At 44.5% G+C, this 25,629-nt stretch overlaps 1 protein-coding gene across 2 annotated transcripts in view; it reads right to left on the bottom strand.

Moving 5' to 3' along the window:
- Positions 1-25,629, bottom strand: part of LOC106587337 (unconventional myosin-Ie) — a 52,734-nt gene that overhangs the window by 12,465 nt on the left and 14,640 nt on the right. For both annotated transcript variants that reach the window (XM_014175644.3, XM_014175645.3), the window contains exons 2-15: positions 17,163-17,306; positions 15,812-15,901; positions 14,656-14,750; positions 10,768-10,855; positions 7,387-7,476; positions 6,285-6,416; positions 5,649-5,783; positions 5,270-5,402; positions 3,775-3,971; positions 3,588-3,668; positions 2,746-2,832; positions 2,532-2,618; positions 1,456-1,623; positions 780-865 (exon numbers count right to left, since the gene is read on the bottom strand). In XM_014175644.3, coding sequence (XP_014031119.3) covers positions 780-865; positions 1,456-1,623; positions 2,532-2,618; positions 2,746-2,832; positions 3,588-3,668; positions 3,775-3,971; positions 5,270-5,402; positions 5,649-5,783; positions 6,285-6,416; positions 7,387-7,476; positions 10,768-10,855; positions 14,656-14,750; positions 15,812-15,901; positions 17,163-17,306 — 1,613 coding nt within the window. The remainder of the gene's footprint in view (positions 1-779; positions 866-1,455; positions 1,624-2,531; positions 2,619-2,745; positions 2,833-3,587; positions 3,669-3,774; positions 3,972-5,269; positions 5,403-5,648; positions 5,784-6,284; positions 6,417-7,386; positions 7,477-10,767; positions 10,856-14,655; positions 14,751-15,811; positions 15,902-17,162; positions 17,307-25,629) is intronic.

Genomic DNA, 25,629 nt, shown 5'->3' with positions numbered 1-25,629 from the left:
AGGGACTGTCAGGACGCAGAATGTGCAAACGTTTACACATGAGAGCTACCATCTTTCCCTGCATGAGTATTTGTCTGGTCTTAAACTTTTGAATGAAGGCCATGGGGACATAAGGGAGGATCAGTGGACTGTGTGTGCAGATGGACCAGCAGCACGCTAACAATGTCCAGCTTACTATAATGATATTTTCTTTCTTCTCTGAGCAGACCTGCTGCGCTAAGGAATGAGGCTCCTTTCCCTCCACACATTTGTGTCTGTGTGTGTGTGTGTGTGTGTGTGTGTGTGGGGGGGGGGGGGGGGGGGGGGGGGGGGGGGGGTCTGAGATCACGTGTCTGAATGAGGTTTTGGGTTCTTGGCATGGCCCACCGTGCAGCCCCCCCTGCAGGCTACACACAAAAGGGCTTTAGAGGCTGTGGAGGCTGTTTGCACAGATGGCCACTGGCGGCTCAAAGGAGGCCCAGGAACGCACAAGACGGGCAGGGGAGTCTACTCCTCAATGCGGCTCCCTAAGGAGATAGTGAGACACTCGCCAGACCTTAGAAGTCCTGACCAAACCCCCAAGAGAGGGGAGAGCACCTCCAGCCCTGCACACGCCTATTGATCTGCCTTTTCCAGCTGCACTAGTAATCTACAAGTCTCCTTCAGATGCATCCATTCATATACACCATAATAGAAGATCTCTCTTTGTGGATTTCTAAACAAAATGCTCAGCCCAGTCTCAGAAAGAACAGCTAGCTGCATATGCTCTCTAATGCTTGCATAAGTGATGAGTGACTTACATTTCGCTGCTTTGCATCAACTCGATGAGGTCACTGAAGAGGACGTCACGGTTCCTCTCACAGAAGCCCTCTGCGTCGTAGGACACCTGGAGGAGAGATGTTAGAGGGTTAGTGACGATCACAGCACACAGTTAACCCATTCAGATAGCAGTTAGTACCCTCAGCTCAGTCCAGGTGCTCTATCAAAATTAACTGAGAGAATGTTAAGGGCAACAACAAAGAATTCATTGACAAAAGAGAATCGATTGATGACAGGTTCTCTGCAAGACCACCAATGTTACATTTTTAAGCTTGCTTCCCAACTACAGCTTCATATACATAGAGTGTGTACAGATCATCGGTATAGCCACTATAGTCTGGGGTGGTACTGTAGGAATGTTCTAAGCCATGATGACTTAGGTCCAGGACCCCTCCAAGCCATTATGACATGGTTCATTAGGACTTGTGGCGTGCAGAGTGTACCAGGCTGAGACCCAAACACATCTGAAGCACACAGCACAGACCATGAGAATGAAAGGGTGAGAGAAATTGAGAAAGAGTGAGAAAAGGACTGGAAAAAGAGAAAGAGATGACATGTGTGAAAGACAGAATGAGAGAAAGATAGGGAGAGAGATGAGAGATGAGAGAAGAGAGGGATAAGGAGAGGAGAAAAGAGGTATACTGCAGTGTTGCAGACCTTGCCAGCATAGTGGTGGATGATGAAGCCTTGGTTCCAGCTGTTGAAGTGTTCATGGGAGTTGATGGCCACCCTCAGCTTCTGCAGCATGGTCTGGTCTGCCCCCTCGCCCACCGCGTGCATGGTGGCACACACGTCATCCAGGATGCTCATGATGCCAGGGGGGTTCTGGGAGGAGAACCAAAGAGATGAGCACAGAGAATAACCTCAGCCACGACATCAGATCTAAAACATGAACATATCCCCCATGACCATCTTGATTACAACTGACAATGCCAACTTTCTCCACACACTAGACACTCTTTCTGAATTCCACATAAATACATGTCATGTCAATGTCATGGATAGGCTAAAGTGATAAACATGGGTTACAGTATTCGTTGTGTACTCCACCAGCTCAAAGCATAACAGCAGAGCCAATTTACAATTAGCTACCGCGTTGCATCCCAGAACATCACACACCCACACACTGAATAATGTCATCACAACACACACACACACACACACACAGCTGCTGCCCTATCTGGCTCCATGCTGTGTGGACACGGCGGCCAGTAGCCTTAACTAGGGACAGTAGTTGCAGTGTCTCTGGCTCTTTAGTTGTGGCAAAGTCACAAACAGAGAACACAGGTTTCTGTCACTAGTGTAAATGAAGCTCTGGTAAATTTGACACAGTCACAGATGTAGCCAACTGGGCTTGGTCTAAAACAGAGGAGTCAGAGACTGGACACAGACTCCCTGCTTGGCTGCCTCAGATCTCAGCTTGTTTAAGGGTCGCCCTTGTTGTGGATTTCATGGATTAAGCCTCTCAGCGGGACGGATAAATCAAATTAAGAGGCATGTCGGCACGTTTGAGGATGTTAGACTGCCGGTCATGGGAAGAGTGGGGAGGCTTCAGTGGCCCTACTGTAACTCAATTGGCAGAGTGTTTGCTCTTATTTGGAGCATTAAGATGGCAGGCATAACAAACTACAGATCTATCTAAAGCAGTCTCACAACTGTTTCCTGTTATCCCATTTATATGTGACTTCAAGGTGTGCATTAAATTAATAGTGGGCACTGGGGACTCTGCTTACCAGTTTGCTCTCAATGAGATCGCAGACAATCTTGTTGTTAAAGTATTCGATAGGAGTCCACCGGATGCCTTCTTGTACATACTCCTCCTAGAGAGAGAGGGGGGGTGAGAGTGACTGGTCTGACGATGATTCTCTACTTAAACATGATACAAGTAGCTTCTGCTGGTGAAAAGGTGTGAGAACAATGACAAAAAAGAAAAGCCCAAAACATTACCTGCTCAGCTTTAAGCGTGAGCTCAATGAAGATCTGCTGCAGTTTCTCATTCACAAAGTTGATGCAGAACTGCTCAAAGCCATTTTTCTACACAGAAAGAGATGGTGTGTTAGTGATAAACCAGAGAGGCTGTGAGAGTGAAGTCATCCGTACGGACACCGAGAGCTGGGGAACTCCTCTGGGCTTCCTGAATGGGCCATGTTTATGAGGTGAGGATATCTACCAGTCAGCCTGGTGTGGCTGGAGGAAAACATCTACACAATACTTTACACCACAATAGACCTGGGACTTGAGACTAATGTTTTATATATATCCCATTTCAGGCCATCTGAGCACTAACACAGGAGGTTTATTTTCTCTGTGCTTTGTTAGTAATAGGCCTGTGTATTAACATAAGGACTGTGGACGGACCCAACCAAACTGTTTAGATAACAGCTGTATGCTATCTAAACTTACAGCTTTACATTAGCTCATGTTAGGTATCAAGAGGACAGGTACATCATGGTTTGAGACTGTAGCCACGCTACGACACAGAAGCTGTCCCGTTTCATTATTTAATCAAGGCCAATCCTTTTCAGGGGGCATCAGTGAGACCCCAAATAATGCAACCTAAACAAACAGCTAATCAGATTAGAAAGGTCCATTAAAGAATGCTGTCCCAATCAAGAGATGGGACATAATCCAGACACTTTACAAAATCAGGCTGATCCTCTGTCTTTAAGCTGTTTAACTACCCAAACTTTACTATGATTACTGAGAAGTAGTGACCATGTATTACCTTATGCTATGATTTCCATATGTAAATCACAAAACATAAAAGGGCAAATCTACAGAAAACTTACTTGGAATATTTCAAATCCATAGATATCCAACACGCCAATATTAAACTCTTGATGAACCTTCACGATGGCTTTGTTGATGGACTGAAACAGAAAAAAAGCTTTGTTACATTTGGCCATTTATGAAGGGAGAGGACCAGGTACTATTCTAAAGGTCAACAGGTCATGGAGAAGGAGTGTCCATTCATACCTCTACTAGGAAGTCAAAAACACGTGAGTGCAGGGCCTTGGACAGGGCGTCCCGTGTGTAACACGCCTGCTCCACATTCAGTGTCACGTCGATGGACTCCATGGAACTGCCCCACTTACTGTCCATCTTCCTGCTGGTCAACTTCTCCTTCAGCCGCTTCTGGTCAATCCCCAGCAGAAACGCAGGGAAGGCCAGGACTGTAGAGAGAGAGACGAGAGAGAATGAAGAAAGAGACAGACATTCTACAGATGTGTGGCACACACCCTCCTCATGAAACAAAACACCAGTACATTCTGAATACGTTGGATCCAACGAAATAAAGGGTTCAACAACAAACCGGAATGCAATCAAGTCTGGTGATGACTCATTGCTCCCTCCTCCCTGCCATAGCCACAACAACTGGGTTCTCCTAGCAGAGGCCTGAGCATGCGGAGGGCCATTAGGACTCTCCTGAGAGACCCCCCCCTGCCTCATTACACTGAGTCACTTCCCCCAGAAGGAAACTGCTCTCAGTCTCTGGGTCTGTCTCTGGGTCTGACGGTGTCTGAGAATGCATCAGACGGATCAAATAGCCCCCGTTTGGGAAATGAGGGTGTGACTGACTGTACATACCACAGCACAGGCCAAGTCTATCCTCAGGACCATGTTGCATCTCCTACTGTAGCCTGCCAATGCACTCTCCCTCAAAGAGGATATAGATAGTATCAATGATCCATACCAGTCTGATGGATGGTTAGAGGTTTATGTGTACAGTACAAGAGAGTGTTCTTTCTAGTGGATCTGAGGCAGGGATTTGTTTGGCTGAGCGTGAGCAGATGTTTATGACGACTTGTGTTGGTGTGGTTTTATATGGGGCACCAGGGGTCTTGATATGTGAAACACATTGCAGTCAGACAGGAAGTGATATAGGGGAAGAGGAAACGCAGAGACTCTACACAACGCCGCTTTGTACCCTGGCTAACCAGAGGGGCTACATTGCATCATTCAGCCTGGATGGGTGGCTGTGAGGCGGGCAAGGAAGTAGAGGAGGGAGGAAGGGGAAGAGAGGGGCGGGGGAAGAGTAGGAGTGGGGCAGGAAGAGGCTGCGTTTCTCTGAGTAATTTTAGTCTGTGATGTAATGTGCCCAGACCTTGAAAATTGTTTTTTATTTTCTCTGGTAATTCAGCGTGGCCTGGAGCTTGGCTGCAGCCCTGCATTAACACAATGAAGCTTTGGGGAGTGAAAACAGTCAGCGCAGCGTGCTGAGAAATGTGCTACCTAACCTAACCCGTCCCATAAAGTGCAGTCCAGGACACTGGAGAGGAACGCCAAGGGGACATGCCAGTCTGCAGGCTGGAGACACACAGAGACAGTCTAACTGCATTTCAACTTGACCACTTTCTCCCTTCCCACACCCTGTTGACTCCCCTCACAGATGTGAAAGGACTGGATTGGTGCAAGCAACAAGCTCTACCTAGCCCTCTACATAAACAAAGTTACAAGGGTTGGTACATACACTCCTCGCTCTCAACGGCGGCGTAGTTCCCTGCTTCCCTGAAGTTGATGTTCCCAAGGTGCAGGACTCCGGCTACAATCTGCAGCACCAGGCCACGGTCCTCCCCTGAGATGCCAATCACTTCCATGGCATGCTGGTAGAGGACAGAGACAGAACAGGAGACATGAACCCAGGGATGAAACATGTGTTTACTTACTGCTGTGGTACCTAAACCATGTCCTCTAATTATTCCTGTTGTGGTTTCACTGGTAAAACAAAAACAGGTGGAGTACAGGGTACAGAATCAAAACAACAGAGGAGAATGGAAGACAGACCGAGAAGAAGAAAGAAAGGCAGAGAGAGAGAGAGAACCGTAACAATGGAAAGAAAGTAAACGTACCATAGTTTCCTGAAAATCGCTTTTGTCGTTGATGTCATCCACTTTGTAGGATCCAGACTGATTGAGGTAATTGTAGTAATCTAAGCTTGTGATTCCGAGGCTACTCTTCTGTTCTCCAGTGGCTCCCTCTATCAACTGCACAAACAGAAGGCAGTGTTAGATGATTACACTTCTGTCAAGTAAGAACCTGTATACAGTAATTCTAGACTCAAAGGTCTACAGGAGCTTTCAACCTGTGAACTCACATTGTCTTTCCTCACATTTCTACATGTCAGACGTCTTTTAGACAGGCAGCACCACATACACATGCTCATTAAGTGATCAGCACCACACGGTTTACACCCAATTTAGAGTCATATGCTTTATTCTCCTTTCATGTGTCAAGAAAGTTGCATTATGGGAGTTTGACCGCTGCCTCTCTTCCAGAGTCCTCAAGTGGTACACAGTGAGAACAACTCGACCTGCTTTCAGGAGCCAAATGGCACTTGTTACTGTTAGTGTCCTGAATGCTGAATTTTACTCATGGACACTGTGAGCCAATTCCTGTACACATTTCCCCAGTTCTAAAATGTGCATAAACACTCTTATTAAAACAGGAAAATGATAAAAACACACCATGTTACTGGAGTCCCTCACCTGATAGAATATATGGAAGCTCCTCTCTCCAGGATTCCTCATGACGACGCGCGATTTCTCCAACAGGAAGTTGGAGATTTTCCCTCCATCTGGCTCGCCGCCGGAGCTGAACTGGATCTCAAAGTATTTCCCCTGAAGGAGGAGAGTGTGGCGCTTTAGTATCAGCACAGGCCTCGCTAAAGCTAAAACCCAGACCTCTCCGAGCAGGAAATAACAACCATCACATGAGTTGTACTTTGGGTGCACACCTGTAACCCAGTGGTGTGTGTGTACTAAGGCTTGAACTCTCTCTCTCTCTCTCTCTCTCTCTCTCTCTCTCTCTCTCTCTCTCTCTCTCTCTCTCTCTCTCTCTCTCTCTCTCTCTCTCTCTCTCTCTCTCTCTCTCTCTCTCTCTCTCTCTCTCTCTCTCTCTCCCTTTCCCTTTCCCTCTTTCCTCCAGACAGGTCTGTCCTCTGTAATGTCTATCCCATTCCCAGCCAATCTGAAGCCCCAGAGTGCACTGAGACACTATTCCTACAGGGAGACTTCCTCAACCATTTCTCAGACCATGTGTCAAACCTCATTTACTTTTCCCAAACTAAACCAGGAAAACTATGAACAGAGACAGTACTGCCTTGTCTGTCAACCTGAATACAATACTTACCACTAAGCTTTGTTGTGAATGCTGTAAGTGGATAAACTGGCTTTAGAGGGCACTAAAGACTGCCTTAAAACGTCTTTCCAAGCTAACTAACGGTCTTTAAAGTATAGTATGTGTTTTTCTATGTGCATCTTTACTGGCAATGGAGTTCCCACTCTTTTTGGACAGTGTGTCCCCACAGCCCTGGTTAACCAGGCCACACGAGGCTAGCAGCCCCAGCCAAGAGGAGACGGGAGAAGGCAGTAACACAGCTTATAAAAAGAGGAGCACACTGTAATTCACTATCTCCTTTTTTTCTCTTCTCTATTTGCACTGGACGGCCTTGTGTTTGCTTTGGTTCCGGAAACGACCGCGAAGCACCTTCAAATCATTCCAGGGCAGAACACAGTGCCAACCATATGATGTTAGGCGCCCCCATTCCTCTAATAAAAAAAGAGATTTGGAAAGACGTGGGACCCTTACAAATCTGCTGGAGTTGTTGTTCCTCACTGTCTTGGCGTTCCCGAAGGCCTCCAGGAGGGGGTTGGACTGGAGGATGATGTCTTTGACGTGCTGTGAGGGAGCAGACAGACAGTAGGCTCGTTTTAGTGTGACAGGTAGGGTATAGACGCAGTGGGTAGGGAGACACTACTACACTCTGCAGTTATCCACATCCCTGCTGGCAGATCGACATGCACCGTCACCGTCTTCCACCGTCACTCCGCTCTCATAGCGTCTGGAGCACATTATCTTTCCCATGAGCCATCTGCATATCAGGAGCCCATGAGTTTTAAATCAGCACAGCGTCGTGGCCGACTATTATCCTCTCTATTATTGAATGCTTAAGTGGAGTGGTAGATTTTCTTGGAATCCTTTTGCATCCCTGAACTATTGTCCTCTATGAAGAAAAAAAAACTTTAGTGGCATGGTGATTCTAGTGTAACAGCTTTTTGTACTTACCCCAGGGTTCAGTTAAACCTTACATATTTATGTAACTAATCAAACCGCTCTGTGAGAGCCACGTGAGACTTCAAAACACTTACAATTTCCAGGTTAAAAACACATGCTGTGTCTGTCACATCGATTTGCATGCATATGATTCAGGGGCATGGTAATCTGATATGCACCTGCAGTCAGAAACCGATACAGGGTGACGATAATCAGAGACAACAACTTTGCTGTTCAGTCTGTCTGTTTGAGTAGACAGGGGTAGTGAAGTGACAGTCATTACACCCCCCCCCCCCTCACACACACACACACACACACACACACACACACACACACACACACACACACACACACACACACACACACACACACACACACACACACACACACACACACACACACACACACTCCACAAGCACTTACACACACCACAAGCACACAGGAGTTGGGGAGACCATGTGAATGAGACATGTGGACAGAGGGATTGACAAAGCTCAATGGGGCAGGAAGGGTATTGAGAGAGGTAGGGGGTTTCCAACACAATGGAGACCTTATTCAATAAAACAATAGAAATTCCAAGGGCAATTTCTGTAATATATTACATAGACCGCACATAGACTTATTTTAAATACATTCTTCAACAAACGTTACAAGCACACTTTTCAGTACATCTTAAAATGATTTAAAATATGCAAGGCACATAAGACTCATAGCCAGTAACAATGCAGAACCATGTACAGGACATTCAAAAAGTATTCACAACCCTTCCCCATTTTGTTACGTTATTCTAAAATGGATTAAATCATTTTTCCCCCTCATCAATCTACACACAATACCACATAATGACAAAGCAAAAACAAGTTTTTAGAAATGTTTGCAAATTTAAAAAACAGAAATACCTTATTCACATAAGTATTCAGACCCTACGCTATGAGACTCAAAATTGAGCTCCGGTGCCTCCTGTTTCCATTGATCATCCTTGAGATGTTTCTACAACTTGATTGGAGTCCACCTGTGGTAAATTCTATTGATTGGACATGATTTGGAACCGGTCTATTTAAGATCCCACAGTTGACAGTACATGTCAGAGCAAAAACCAAGCCATGAGGTCCAAGGAATTGCCCGTAGAGCTCCGAGACAAGATTGTGTCGAGGCACAGATCTGGGGAAGGTTACCTTACAATTTCTGCAGTATTGAAGTTCCCCAAGAACACAGTGGCCTCCATCACTCTTAAATGGAAGTAGTTTGGAACCACCGAGACTCTTCCTAGAGCTGGCCGCCTGGCCAAACTGAGCAATCGGGGGAGAAGGGCCTTGGTCAAGGAGGTGACCAAGAGCCCAATGGTCACTCTGAAAGAGCTCCCTCTGTGGAGATGGGAGAACCTTACAGAAGGACAACCATCTCTGCAGCACTCCACCAATCAGGCCTTTATGGTAGAGTGGCCAGACGGAAGCCAATCCTCAGTAAAAAGCACGACAGCCCACTTGGAGTTTGCTAAAAGGAACCTAAAGTACTCTCAGACCATGAGAAATAAGATTCTCTGGTCTGATGAAACCAAGATTGAACTCTTTGGCCTGATTGCCAAGCGTCACTTCTGGAGGAAACCAGGCACTGCTCATCACCTGGCCAATACCATCCCTACGGTGAAGCATGGTGGTGGCAGCATCATGCTGTGGGGATGTTTTTCAGCGGCCGGGATTGGGACACTAGTCATGGTCGAGGAAAAGATTAACGGAACATAGTACAGAGAGATCCTTGATGAAAACCTGCTCCAGAGCACTCAGAACCTCCTACTGGGGAGAAGGTTCACCTTCCAACAGGACAATAACCCTAAGCACACAGCCAAGACAACACAGGAGTGGCTTCGGGACAAGTCTCTGAATATCCTTGAGTGGCCCAGCCAGAGCCTGGACTTGAACCCAATGGAACATCTCTGAAGAGACCTGAAAATAGCTGTGCAGTGACGCTCCCGATCCAACTTAACAGAGCTTTAGAGGTTCTGCAGAGAATGGGAGAAACTCCCCAAATACAGGTGTGCCAAGCTTGTAGCGTCACACCCAAGAAGACTCGAGACTGTAATCGCTGTCAAAGGTGCTTCAACAAAGTACTGAGTAAAGGGTCTGAATACTTATGTAAATGTCATCCTTTTTTATTTGTAATAAATTTGCTAAATAAATCTAAAAACCTGTTTTTGCTTTGCCATTATGGGGTATTATGTAGATTGATGAGGGAAAAAAAACAATTTAATCCATTTCAGAAAAAGGCTGTAACGTAACAAAATGTCTGAATATTTTCCGAATGCACTGTACATTGAAAATGTACAGTAATTAGTCATACACCCTTTTCCACATGACTCACTGAGAGCATGATAGCTAACATTAGCTTTGAACTTGAAACCTTGACTAAAGTACAATAATTCCAAGGTGGAAAAAGCACTATACTAATCAGACTGAAAAAATGACTACCATTACAATTGCGTCTGAGTGTTAGCATCTTGTGATCCAGCTTATATTCCTACAGACTGGAAATTCCAAGCCCTTTTCAGTGGGCCAATAATACCAGGGAGGCTGGTGGAGAGGGGTGGCTTGGGGACAGGACATCTGCTGAGTAGTGTAGGGGCCATATGGCTGCTGGGGAGGGGGGGGGGGGGGGGTATTTGGGGGTTGGATGGGCTGATGATGGACTGATAATGATAATGGGAGATAGGAGGGAGGGATGGCAGGAGACGGTTTGGGCGGTGTGGAAAAGGGAGGTTTAGACTGGAAACAGCAAGCGGTCATTAGGATGGACTGACCTCATAAGGTACATTGTAAATGACAGTGGATGTGTGTGATCGTCTGAGATGAATCACATTTTCACAACTGTAGTTGAGCTGTGTTTCACGGTGTAAAATGGAAGTAGCTTCTCTGGACTCACCTGCACTTTGGGTCCTCCTCCAGATACTCTGGAGATGTAGCCCATGATGTATTTGGCTGCTACAGTCTTCCCCGCACCACTCTCTCCACTGAAACACAAAGTAGAGAGGTCAGAAAGGTGCATATAACAGGGCAGTCCTCTGAAACACAATGTACAATACAAGGATGCCCACGTTGTTGTCAACTGTATAGGTTGACAGTTAAAGGCTGTCAGTAACCAGATGATGTAATTACTCTGCTTGCCTTGCCTTGTTATTCAAGAGGACGTCACAATTCTGGAAATAACAAGTGAATGAGAGTATACACTTTCTCTGTGGAAATTCAACTGAACTGCGAAGCTGAAAAAGCAGTTGCAGATTTATGGTACTAGACAGTAGCATGTTAAATAACACTCCATGAAAATCTCCTCTAAGCCTGGTTTTAAGAGGGTCAGTAGGGGTTTACCAAAATGCTCCATTATTGTCTCTTCTTATCCCCAATTAGCATGAAGGTAGCCTACTATTGAAGGAGGGGATTTCTCAATTTGACCCATGCCTCTTTTCTCTTCTCTTTAAATGTGCGATGTAGGAACAGAAGTTGAGCCAGTCAAAATGCTCTTCCTCTAATTCTCCCAGCTGAGCCAAACCCTTCACTTCAAAACAACTTTTTTCAAACATCCAGAATTACCAGGTGAAATGCCATTTCTTAACTTCCTGTCCACAGAGACTCCACTTCCTATATTCACTCAGCTCTCCTTCTCTGTGGTTTATGCCAACCAAAATCAGACCCATCTCAGCAGTAAACCTCCCACTCTAGAAGGGGCTAATATCACTAATCCTGTTTTGTCACATTTTCCCAGTTTCTTTTCTTCCTTCTCTTTCCTCAACCTCTCCTTGCATTTTTCCTCCTGTCCTTTCACTTCACCAGGGTCATACTTATTTAGACATATGTGGTTTGGCAGTGGATGACAGGAGTCTGTTTTTTTATTTCATTTTTTAAGGGGAGTCATGTCGGTAATGCCCTTCTGAGAAGACCCAGCTGCAGACCGTTAGAGGACGCCATAAGAATTCATCAAAGCAACTCTATATGCTTATTCATCTCCCTTAGGCCGATACTAGACTCTGCTCCTCTATAGTATTCAGTCTAGCTTGCTACACAGCTATTCAAAACCAAAACAACTATAACAATTCTAGATATAGTGGTCACTACGATGCACTCAAAATACAGTACACTGACTAGTGACCAAATGTGATCCAATGTTCTCTCTAATCTTTGCCAATAAGCATTTGTTCATCCATTTGTAGGACCTTAACCCTTAGGAGAACCCATCTGCACACGGTTGACTTATGGGCATGTTCTTTTCCGCTGGAACAGGCTAGGGGCTGGAGTTTGAATCACATCCTATTTTTACCCTCCTGAGGGGTGCGCCCATTGTTGTAATTACACAGCACGCAGATGCTTAACACATTGTTGACTTCCTCTCCCATTTATTGGCCAAACAAGGACAGAAGGAGAGTCATGTCGTTATAGACGGCTTACTGTAAAGTACTACATTCAGCGCTGAATCACTGGGCTCACTGATGTCACTCACAGCTCAGCTTGACAAAGAAAGCACCTGAAGTGATCATTACAGACATCAGCTATGAGTGAAATGGAATGCATGCCGAGTATGATGTGGGACGATGGATACCAGTTATGCATATTTGTATGATTAGGCACATTGTGTTCCCAAGCCACTACCATATGACACAAGCGGGCGGGCGGGCAGGCGGGCGGACACACACACACACACACACACACACACACACACACACACACACACACACACACACACACACACACACACACACACACACACACACACACACACACACACACACACACACACACACACACACACACACACACACACACACACACACACGAGGTGTGACTGAAGTACGGCTTCATTTCAACTTGTTGGATAGCATAATTTCCTGCAACTGAAGGGTCCATCCATTAACAGTGACAAACTGTAAAACTTAGATGGATTCTCCATTTCCCATGTCATTCCTTGAAACAATGACCCATCACCAAGCATGTCATATCAATGGGGGAGAAAATACACTTCCCTACAGACCTAGACCCAAAGGAATAACTCTACTCAGTATGAGGGTAACATTAATAAGCAGAACAAAACTGTTATATGAGCAGAGGGTAGAGTATAGTGTGTCATTAGACACTACATTTCAGGCCACCCTTTCCGGGATAGATCTGTAAACTCACTGGCCAGAGCCTTGATAAGAAAGGACGGCAAAAACTGTGCACAACATAAATGGTGCTATGTGATTTGAAATATTGTAGCGTCAGTGTTTGTAGAAGCGCAAGCACTTCTATATATGAAATGATGGCATCATTTGTGTTTTAACCACTCAGGGAGTTAGTTAATCAATTTTTTAAAACAATTTTATAATAATACTCTACATCTTTATTGCCCTTTGTAACTTAGCTTTTCTCTCCCAAACGTTTGAGCGCAGACAAATAGGTGAAGTCAGACATTGACAGAAAGGCCAGTCAACACCACTTGACCACGTCAGATGACTCATGTCATGTTGAATGACTTCTTTAATAAGTGGGAAAGAAAAAGGTCCAACACAGTACAGTGCTGACCACACTGCCTGGACAGCAATTTCATGGAGGGCTTTGTTTGCTGATCTGGTGCATCACAAATCCACTTCCATTCCTTTTATGTGGGAATCTGTACTGGCAGCTGTCTAAACAACGGGAGGAAAGTGCTGAACCAGGGGCCATTCGCCATGAGGTAAGCACTACAGTAACCGTCCGGGCCCCGGGCCCCAGGTGACTGGCCCACAACATAAAGCCCCAACTATGAGACAACACTTTTCCCTTGGGAGGCCTCCTCCCATGGGAACCCATTGTACAGTCATGTTACCCACTATAGGCTTCACAACACTAGGGAAGGATCTCTGGACTACCACTAGCTTCCAGGAATCCAGGGCTGTGACCAAACACATTTTAATGGCCAGTTAGGCTATTTTACATTTCCTTCTTGACCACTGCTTGGTAAGACCGACTTTGGTTTTGTTCAATCATATTGCTTTCAACTGTCAAGTCTTTTCAGCTGAGTGGTCTAAAGAGGAAAGGAAGCTATATTTGGGGCATAGCCAGAGAGTCCATTACATTTTCAAACAGTCTTGTGATCCTCTGTCTGCCTGAGGCGAATAATCCGTATCCATGTGTAATATACAGTATACTCCCAAATGTGTTAATTGTCACTACACATCTGCTCTCAATCCATAACAGCAGAGGAACAGTCCCTCCCCCTTCCTGTATCGTAAGAGAGGACTCATGCATGGGTAACAAAGTACTATGCAGGTGCAATTCCTGTTTTATAAAAGCAGGAAGCTAATGCATAAATAGACGCTGTGTTTTGTTTTCATTCTACATCCTGAGAATATTTTCTAAAATCAACCAGCTGACACAAGAAAAGAGACTTGAGGCCATTTTTTTAGACTTGAAGGTGTATTTTCCCAGTGTGCCTTTCCCAGCAGGCTGTGATATAAGGAGGGTGGATTAAGACTCTGGTTGAATAACCCAGACTGAGCAGGTCACTGTCATTCAGCAGCACTCCTCCCAGTCAGGTGGTGTATCCTGTTGGTTCCCTTCCCATCTATTATCATCACATTCAACAGCAGCACTCTTCCACCTGTGTCACCATGCAGTCTCCTCCTACCCCTCCCTGCCTCTCGACTTCTGCCTCTCGACTTCTGCCTCATTCACAGGCATTTCCCACATACCAGCTCTGTTGTTATGGTTGTCAGTTTTCACCCTTTCTCCCCATACACAAACACTGAAAGGGAGGGGAGGTGCCTGAGACATAATAACGAGAAAAGCAGGCAGGCAGACTCACCTGATGATGACACACTGGTTTTCCCTGTCGATCATCATGTTTCTGTACATGTTGTCTGCCAGGGCGTAAATGTGAGGAGGGTTCTCATACTGGGCCTGGGGGTTCAACAGAGATCATGATCTAAGCATATCTCGTCCAAAAAACTGTGGGTCCATTTTCCTAAGGGGAAAACTGACTGTAAAGGCAAGACTGTAAAGAATTAGGAGTAATTCATGTAATTAAGTAATAAAGTTAGAGGGCTAACTGTTTTTATCAAGCATAGTTAACGTCTGATTTGGCAGCCAAGGCCACTTTCAGTACGCTGGCCAAGAACACTTTAAATAATGCCGACTTGAACAGGCTGTATTGAAGGTAATGCCAAGCCTTTTCAATGGGTAAGGCAAGTTTCTAAATATGCTCCAACTGAGTGTCACGTCCTGACCAGTAAAGGGGTTATTTGTTCTTATAGTTTGGTCAGGACGTGGCAGGGGGTATTTGTTTTATGTGATTAAGGGTGTGTTTGTGTATGTGTTCATGTAGAGGGGGTATTTGGTTTATATGCTTCGGGGTGGTTGTGTATGTAGAGGGGTATTTGATTTATTAGTCCAGGGTTTTGGTTATTGTTCTATGTTAGTTTATTTCTATGTTCTGTCTAGGCATTTGTATTTCTATGTTTTGGTAATGGGGATTGGGGCCTTCAATTGGAGGCAGCTGTCTATCGTTGCCTCTGATTGAAGGTCCTATAAATAGGTATGTGTTTGTCATGGGATTTTGTGGGAGATTGTTTCCGTGTATAGCTTCATGCCTTACAGGACTGTTAATTGTCGTTGTGTTTTTGTATACGTTTTCCTTCTTTGTCCTAAATAAAAAAGAAGATGAGTATACATTTTCCCGCTGCATTTTGGTCTACACCCTGTGACACTGAGGGGTGCTCCTGGAAAATGTATTTGAAGCACACCTAACCCAGTTCATTTAAAACTTTGTTCTTTTTACTGATAACATCATCCTAAAAACATGACTTATCTTAACTTTTCCAAGTACAATTACTCTTAGCTGCTATGAGGTATGAGGTGATACAAGTTGAATACAATGATAGCAGAGTGATATTTTTTCCCAAATAGAAAAACCTATTGGTAGCCTGTCTCATACTCCTGTCGAAAGAGAAAAGGCTGCTCACCGCGCCCTGATACATCTCCACTTCCTTGTCCCCAAAGTATGGCATCTGCTTGAACGGATTAACAGAGATGAGCACAGGGCCAATGTAAGTCTGTAGAGGTTATGGGTTAAGGGTCATACTAATGACACATATGTACCAGTAATATCAACTGTTCAGGTCCTAGTGACTCACATGGTCAAAGGAAAAAAGAACACTAAGAATTCCCAGAGCACACTAGTCATCTGCATTGAGCACCAATGATAACCCTCCACTCATTTTACTCTTTAAGACAATGCAGTTTCAGAACACATTTATAAATCTTGACGGAGTCTCTCTTGGAGTAGATGGAGAAAAATGACCTAACTGTGAGTAATTGGGCCCATGACGTCATTGCAATGTGCATCTGTGTGGTAGCACTGGAGTGTGTGGTGATTGGACACAAGCCTTGTAAAGACACAGTGTTCACACATCAGAGTGAACAGCCCAGCAGTGTAGTGATGTGAGGTTTTGGCCCTGCAGCCCAAAGCAGCTCCCGGCACATAAAGCTGGTATTGAGGGCGCCCTGCAGTGACCTCAGCCCCAGTACGCCACTGGCTGGAACACTCTGTGTTGATGCTATTTTCTGACCACAATCAGAGGATTGACTCAGAGTTTTCAATCTAAAACGGCCAGCATCCGCTCAACTCTATAATCCAAAAGACTGCCAGGACACAAATGAGGTTTCAATTAATGAGCTCCTTTGAGAACTTTCAACATCTTCCATCAAAAGGGTCATTCAGAAACCCAAAACATTTCAACACTACTTGGATACATTATATGGGCACAAGAACAAAACTTTAAACCTCAATATATTCTTGAGGTCTGTAAGGGTGAAGCTGAATACTCTTCTTAGGGATTGTATAGGCCTACGGGCCTGGGGCATTTACAGATCTGGCCCTGAATGCTCTCAGCACAGCCACACAAAACCATTACTGTTGTAGGAGAGTAGCTGCACTGCTCACATTCACTGTGCAAGGCATACTGTACATTTCTCAGCCCCCCCCCCCCCAACCTCTTTCCATATTTCTCCATGGTGAGATTAAACCAGAGTAAACCTGATTAAGATCCATTCCAGCCTGGAGGAGAAGGAAGCTGAAGGAAGCTGAAGTCAGAGGTCCAGATAGGGGCGCAGAGGCCCATCTCCCCCTCTCCACTGGCGATACATGGTGGGAGTAGCCCAGTGTCTGGAGCCTCAAACACTAGATCATTAATCTGAGTTCTTACAGCACTGTGAATGGTCACTCAGCTATTCTGGGAACAGTGGGAGTGTGTGTACGGCAGGGCTTAGCCAATCTTCATCTAGGTGTGAACTGTGTGTGAATGTGAAGGATACAAAGATGTAGTCGTCCATGTATCTCTTCTTGAGGTTGTCCACAATGGCGTCCTCGTTGATCTTGGAGAGGAGCACCATGTCGTCCACTCCACTCTGCTTGACATTGTGGCTCTGCCAGTGGTACCGGTAGTGGCCCCGGCTCCCCTGGAACACACAGAATACAATACACATCTGTTAGTGCCTTCAAACGAGTAGCGCCTTCAGACTACTAGTGCCTTCAGACTGCTTGCAACCGCATCAAACTATAAAGGACAGAATAATATCTAGGCTAGGAGTTTTTCCCTGACCACGTGACCTGACCAGGAAAAATCATGGTCCTATAATCTCATAGAAACTTAATTAGCAGAAGCTTACCTTTACCTAGGACTGAAATCATCACATTTGGTGAGAGTACTAGAGTAGGCAGTCAAAACTTTTAGCAGAAAACTGTCCAACAACTGAAATGAACTTGGGCTTTCCCCTGAGTAACTCATTTTCACCCATGCAGAGTTTTGATATTTTTTTAAACTTCTAATAGGTGCAAGGTCAGGATTCCCGAAAGTGCTTTCAGTGTGTTGTTGGCTCTTTGATGTTGGCTCTTTGATGTTGTGTTCTGACTGCTGTCAGACCTTTCCCTTTACCTCCCTCTCTCTTCCTCTCCTACCTCCGTTCCAGTTAGATTTTGTTTTCTGAGAGCGGGTCTCCAGAAAGCTTAGGTCATTCATCATGTGCTGTGAGTCAATGTCATCTGGTTACTGAGGAAAGGATTACAATGTGCTGTGAGGAGTGAGTCTTATTCTCCTGGATGGAGAACCAATTAAAGCCACAGACCAGATCCAGAACATTAGTCAACACTGGACACGTCAATGCCATTTAACGCTTTGTTTGCCTCCTGATTCCACTGAGAAAGAGCATTTTAAAACCCCCCTATTCTATTTTAGTTTACCTTTCAACTGGAGTGTAGCTTTACATACTGTACAGCTGAACGATTTGTATTTCTACGCCTGTTTTCTTCTTCCTGGTTCTGGAATGCTTTGTTTCAACTTTTGAAGCGGTTGAGATTGGAAAGGGCTTGTGCATAGATTAGATGGCAGCAACAATTCCATATTTCAGATTCCATAGGCTACAACAGACTGAATGCTGCTGAATAACAAGTGACAATCACTTGTTAAATGGCAATTTGTGGTTGAAGACAAAAAGCATAGTTGCATTAAGATGTACTTTCTCTACCAAAGCAACACAGAGCAAAACCATGGTGAAATTACAGGAAAATAAAGTAACGCACAGTAGATTTAATACACCAATGGAAAGCCATGGTAACTTTCAGTAATTGACTTGTACAAAGTCAAGCAGAGAGACTGCTCAAATGAAACCTTAACGTTCTCAGGGGTGGCTCAATTTTCTTACACCAACAAAATAAATACCACAACCTCTCTTTACAGACTCACTCTTAGCATGGAACATAGTGAGTAATGTTAATAGCTTCTCAGACTATTTCTATGTGCATTTTCACTCAGGAGCCAAGACATAAATTACTGCTCCATTAATTTTCCAGACGGTTCCCATTATCATGTTTTACAACTTTTTTTTTAAAACAGAAGAAGAAAAGGCTGATTTCTCCTCTCATTGGCATGCTAAGCAGGGTGCATTACATGTGATTCCATACCCTGGGAGCTCATAAACACCTCAATGGAGATGTGTGAATGAAGAGAATATTGATGGGACACTGGGAAATTGGTGTTTCAGGAATTTGAAGATATACAGCGCATTCGGAAAGTATTCAGACCCCTTCCCTTTTTCCACATTTTGTTACGTTACAGCCTTATTCTAAAATAGATAAAATACTTTTTTAGTAATTGGTTAAATAGACATCTTACCCGCCAATGCCTAAATCTACCCGCATTTGGCACGTGGCGGGTGTTAATTTTAGGTCCTGCTTCCAAGTCAAGGTCAATTTTTGGTTTTATTAATTATTTACCACCGAGGCCCACTGGTGTAACTGCTTGCTGACTGTAATGCATGATTTTAGAAGGTTTATTAACGCGTTAGATCTAGTAGCTATGTTGACTATGACGTTAGCTAATATGGTGGCAACGATGTAGGCTGTGTGTAGCGATTATAATATGAAGATTTGGCTTGGAAAGGTTTTTTCACCTGGTCACAGACAGCTGATTTGTTATACTGTATTTCCATGTTTGACTACATCACAATCAAAGTATGTATGTGAGACTACTCAGACAGACTCTTGATAAAGCATGAGCCAAGTCAGAGGTTCACAGAGCCCTTTACACAGGAGAAACAGTCCAGTCTCCTGGCAGCTATCATAAACATTCAGAAGAAAAAGACTAGTTGATCAATAACATAGAATAATGTTATACTGAGCTTCTCTGTTATATTTCCATGCTCATCTGAAATCGAACACATCAGCTTCATCTCATTGTCATGCTCTAATGCAGTAGCAATGACATTAACTGCATTGTGCTTGGAATCTACTACAGATGTTGCAGTTGAGCCCACCACACATATGCATAAAACAGCTCAGATCTATAGACCAACCCCAGGCAAATGTAATTAAAGCCAGCACCATGTATGCTGTAGGACACAACCCTACATCCAAAAATGAAAATGAAGTACCACACTAGGCTATTTTGAGTGCTATATTTATCCTGTTGCTGCTTTGTTGGGAATGATAATTCTCTACTTGAAGAGGGAGAGGACGTAAGCCGGAAACACAGGAGCCAAAAGTTCAGAGTATTTCCATGGGGGTTAGAGAAGAACATTGGGTACATTGAGATGTTTACAATAATTTGCTAACATTTAATAACTCACCAATACGCACCAATAAAATAGTTTATAAACATTGATAAGAATGTATAATGGCTTATTGATGACAGTGGTTATAAAGCCAATCATTGTGACTGCTTGTTGGATGCTGTGCCATAAACTGCTAATGTTTGGCTCTGGTTGAAACCTACCTATGTGTTTTGACTGAGATCTTGCCTAGAGCAGGATGCTGTTCTCTCTGGTAAGTGATTCCCCAGGTTAGTGGAAAAGTTGAGGTGAGTCAGTCCGTGCTGAAGGTCGGAGAGCATACAGTCCCTTAGGAGACAGATTGGACTGGGAGCTACCAATAATAACATCACCATGGAACCAGCACTGACTTCCCTCTGAGTACATCTTAACAACCACCTTCTACACACAGACCGCCCTTAGTAACAGCATACTACAGAGCATCAGTCATAACTAATGATCTTTGCTTCTGTACAGTTCCAGTCACATATTATGTGTTTCACAGATGTCAAAAAACCTTGATCCCAGGAAGTATGATTGGGACCTCTATCGAAAGAGATCTAGGATTAACCTGATTCATTACTTGATCTCATTCTCTCTCTGAAATAACATTCTCTCTCTGAAATAACAATCAACTCCTTAAAGTCTCCCAGGTTTGGGACCAGACATTTTCCTTAAAGTTATCCCGACAGCATTTGAGGAATTTCTGCACCAACCCCAGATTCATAATGCCAGGCTTTTTTTCATGCAAATACCATTACCATATATGGAGAGTGCCGAGCAGAGCTGAACTCAGGAAATGGCTGGGTTTGATTCAGTACAACAGGCGGCACTCTTCCCCCCCCCCCATTCCACACTTTTGCTCTGTTCTCCTTTTCCAACCTTGGATTTGACACAGAGCCCACCATGTGTTAAGAAAACCACTTTCTGGGTGCTGCACTCTACTACAGAACTGGATCTCTTTCCAGTAACAATCTATGAGTATAAACTCTCCTCCATTCGATAAATATGATTATCTTTTACTAGCCTAGATTATTGATGACTACAACAGTGTTATTTGATTGTTTGAAGATTTGAAACATGAAAATAAGACATTTGAAACAGCTTCAAATATGTCTTTCACAGTCTTTGTCAACTGAAAAGATAAATTGAATAACTGTGTGATATCATATTACAAAGCAATAAAAACGGCTGATGTGCAGCCTCCTCCCTTCCTCCCACAGCTGCCTTGCAGGCTGAGCTGTCCAGCATGTTGTGGTTTGGCCAAGACCAAGCAAAGACTCAGGGCTGTCATCAACAGATTAAGATAGGGTTTGTTAATGAAGTGATGGTCTTCAGTGCAAACTGCAGGAGAGAGCCTCTTGGTCCTGATGAAGACAGAGGCTATTGGATGTCTACAGTAAACCTCACTAAGACACAAACCCAGCTGCGTGTCCAAAGCCGGTTTGCATGTACCGTCTTGAACTACATGGGAAATGCCCCATAGCTAAACTGTACTAAAATGCTGGCATCTTGGTGGATATTGCTTGGGATGTAGCCAGGATCAGGCTACAAATGTATTTTGTTCATGCAAGGGTTTTACTCAGTGTTGGATAAGTGCATACATGTGCTACCATGTAGCAGTTCAGTTGACCTGATTTCTGAAAGCAGCTCCGTTCTGAGTCAGGTTGCCCTCTCCAGAGAAGGATTATGATTTTATCAAATATTCTTGACTTCATTTAAACAGTTTTGAGAAGCTTTGGATAGATGCACATATACTAAGTCTTACAGTATGAAATGCCATCATGCATTTTGTTGATTAAAAAATCCCAACCCCCCCACCACCCCAAACCTTGAAGAAAATACTCTGTGATCCTCCACACCACCCACAATATATCTAGCATTGGAAGGCATGATGTCAGTTAGTACTTCCTGTCTCCATGACCCCGGGTCACAGCCAGGTCACACAGCCATACATCAGCTATGACCTTTGCAGTTGTAACATCCATCTTTGGTGCGTACTAATTGATTCTTGAAGAATATAACTTATAAATGCCTCATGAGCTTAGTTCAACTGTCGTACCCCATCAGAGCCCAAGATATCAGCTTGTTTTACTTCAATGTTTGTAAACAAAGTAAATGGAAACAAACACTATATAGCCTCAAAACATGGTTAAAACTATAATGTTGATATCATGGATGTCCTGGCATCCATAGCTCGGTTTCTCCAGCCCATCTCTCAACGTTTTACCGAAACAGGGGTGCTTTGTTATTATTTCAACTCCGGATTGCCCCTTTAACTGACATAAACTAAACAGAACTAAATCAAGGCCAACAATAAGCAGTGCTTCCACCTGGACTCTATCACTGCTCTGGATTAACTGCTGAATCTGCACTTTTAAAAACCACTCATTTCAGAGCAGTGCCAGGAACAGAGTGCTGACAGAGAGTAAACCTTCCACAAGTCAAGAGGAGAAAACAAAGCAATCAAAGAGAGAGGTTGAAAAACCCTGGATGATGATTGAGAATACTGTGGTGTCTCTAATATTAGAGACAGTAGACTGAACAGTCTGAATCATCATCCTGGGTATTTCAAGATGAGAAAAGAGAAGTAACAATAAGCAGCAGCATGGGGCTGTTGCCATGCACAGCTTCTCCATGGGATGGGATATTCATTAGGGTCACAGTGCACCCTAGACAGCAGCCTCTTCCTCAGCTGGATCTGGACCCAGACTGGACCATGGTCACCATGGCAGCGCCTGCTGTCTAAGTGGCAGCAACACCCAGGGTACAGCCAACGGGGAGCCAGCTTCACCACTGCTCAGCACCATGCCAGTAGAGGAGACATCCATGCCAAGCCTAAGAACACTACCCAGACTTGGACTAATAGTTGTCTCGCGTCAATAAGTAAAAACATTTCTGACCCTGTCTGGGTCTCCTAGCCTGGCAGCCATAACTACCCATTAATGAAAATACCCAGAGCCCAATGCCAGTGGAAACAGTCCCCGCTACCAAAGCTCATGGGCATGAAAATATGACTTACACCGACTAGAGTCAATTCAGTGTTTGTCTGAGAGACATAAACATCTCTAAACATGCAGTTTTTTTTTGTTTATCTTTATTTAACTAGGCAAGTCATTTAAGAACAAATTCTTATTTTCAATGACAGCCTAGGAACAGTTCAGGGGCAGAACGACAGATTTTACCTTGTCAGCTCGGGGATTCGATCTTGCAACCTATCGGTTACTAGTCCAACGCTCTAACCACTAGGCTACCTGCCGCCCCAGGTTTGGTCTATATCTATTAGGTGTAGGTGGTAGACATGAGAATCCAGGCTGCAGTGCTTCTCTCATTCTGCTGTGCAGCTTACCCTGAAGTCACCTGCTTAGAAAAGATATACCAACATCAATAATGCAGAGAAAACCACCACTACTCCTTAACTGTCTAAGTTCTTATACTGTTTATCTGGGCCAGAGCTGACGTACACGTTGAATAAGCTTTTACGTAAGACAAGTGAAAAGAGGCCCTATTTTTCGAAGAGTTTGTTACATAATTGTACTAAATCAACTAGATGGTAGCTGAGGGTAGTGTGAACTGGAGAGAGCTGTAGCCTGCAGGGTAGGGGCAGGGCAGGGCTAGGTAGGGCAGGGCTAGGTAGGGCAGGGCAGGGCAGGGCAGGGCAGGGCTAGGTAGGGCAGGGCAGGGCTAGGTAGGGCAGGGCAGGGCTAGGTAGGGCAGGGCAGGGCTAGGTAGGGCAGGGCAGGGTTGGGCAGGGCAGGGCTAGGTAGGGCAGGGCAGGGCTAGGTAGGGCAGGGCAGGGCTAGGTAGGGCAGGGCTAGGTAGGGCAGGGCAGGGCTAGGTAGGGCAGGGCAGGGCTAGGTAGGGCAGGGCAGGGCAGGGCAGGGCAGGGCAGGGCAGGGCAGGGCAGGGCAGGGCAGGGCAGGGCAGGGCAGGGCAGGGCAGGGCTAGGTAGGGCTGGATAGCTGGGTGCCTGTGTCCTCCCCAGGGAGAACAAACAGAGAGATAAGGAGAGGTGTAAGCTGAGATAGAGGAACCTCTCCTCCTATGTACTGATCCATGGAAACTCATGTGAAATGTCATATTTCATGAGAATACATCTACAGTTTATAATTCCCCCTTAAATACATGACAATGTTATGTTAAGATTCACTTCTAGACACACAAAAATAATAATTAAATATAATATCACATGCTATGGTATATGGTGGAACTTAGAAAGACTAAAAAAAGCTAGACGTCGCCGTGGGTAGGCCTACTCTTTTAAGAACAGCCACACTATTTTTCTTGCTGCTTGAATGCAAACAAACCATTTGCAGCGGGCTCTCATTCGTACCAATGATTTTCTGTGCCACACAGCGGCTGCTATTTGTCCAGACCAGTCTCAGGTTTCAGTCACACAGCTTCCAGCTAGGAGCCCTCGAATAGGAAGGGAATTTTTGCAAATGTCCAGCGGCAATAATATAAATTATATATTTTTGCAAAGACAATATCTCCCTGGTCTCAGTTTTTGTAAGGCGGTTTGCTCTCTCTGTCAAAGAGAACCTTCCCTCCTTCTTTTTCAGCTTGCCATACATTACCGGGTAGATGCGTGCCACACATAGAATTCCCTGAACTAGACCTAAGTGTGTCACCATGTCACTGCTTAACATTGCTGTGGCAACAACATTCACTCCCTCTAAAATCAGGTAGACCTCAATTAACTCCTGTAAACATGGCTGATAAGAAAATGCCATTTTGTGAGGTGTGACACCTGTAGGTATACCCTCCCACTCCCAACAAGTAATACCATACTGTAGAGTTCCCTAATAGGCAGCCCGCGGGCCAAATTCACCCCCTGGATGATTTTATTTGTCCCCCCCAAGTTCTCTTTGCAAAAGAAAATAAAAAAACTTTTGTTGTTGGACATAAAATACTGTAAAATCACCAGGAAATCAGCTGAACGTCATTTTAATTTAGGAAATCTGTTCCCAAGTTTTCCTACGCATAAATAGAGAGGCATATGTGATTTTATCCTAATGTAATCAAGGTTTGAAATCTTTTTGTTTTTGTCAAATACTGTTTGGGATTCTTGCCGACCATCCACTCAAGGATAAATCGGCCCACAGCTGAATGTAATTGGGGACCCCTGCTATACGGTCATTCAATATCCCTTCACTGTGGAACACATCTGGGTGGTCTTACATTCATACTCATTCATAAGGGATATGGGTAGCACTCTCTGGAAGTCAGTATTGGAATAAAACGTCAACCTACAACACTGCCAGTTAGCAACGTGTTTTTATAGTATAAATTACCACTCTAAATTATGTTTTCTCAAAAGAAAACCCGTATGACTGAAGGATTATACCAAATACTGCTTCTCAGCTGTGAAATCACCTGCTAGTCAGGAGCCAACCACTTCTCATAAATCCAATGCACCATTCAATATCCACTGGGTATCTTGAAGATCGACCTTTAGAAATCAACTCTATAAATCTTTCATGACATAGTAAAGACTCCATCCTCAGGGTCTAAGACACCTTCTGCATCAGTAAGAAGTTTGGTATCTCCTCTTGTGGTGAGACTGTTGCCAGGAGGAGAGTCAATTACCATAAACAGAAAACCCTCTGAATTAGTGAGGCTTTAGCCCAGCAGCAGTCATGGGTTATGGACTGGACTAATTGGCCCATTTAAAACAGATATATGACAAAGGACCTCC

This window comes from Salmo salar, chromosome 26, assembly GCF_965601325.2.
Source record: "Salmo salar chromosome 26, fSalSal1, whole genome shotgun sequence".
Lineage (NCBI taxonomy): Eukaryota > Metazoa > Chordata > Actinopteri > Salmoniformes > Salmonidae > Salmo > Salmo salar.
This window is presented reverse-complemented; position numbering and strand designations above follow the sequence as displayed.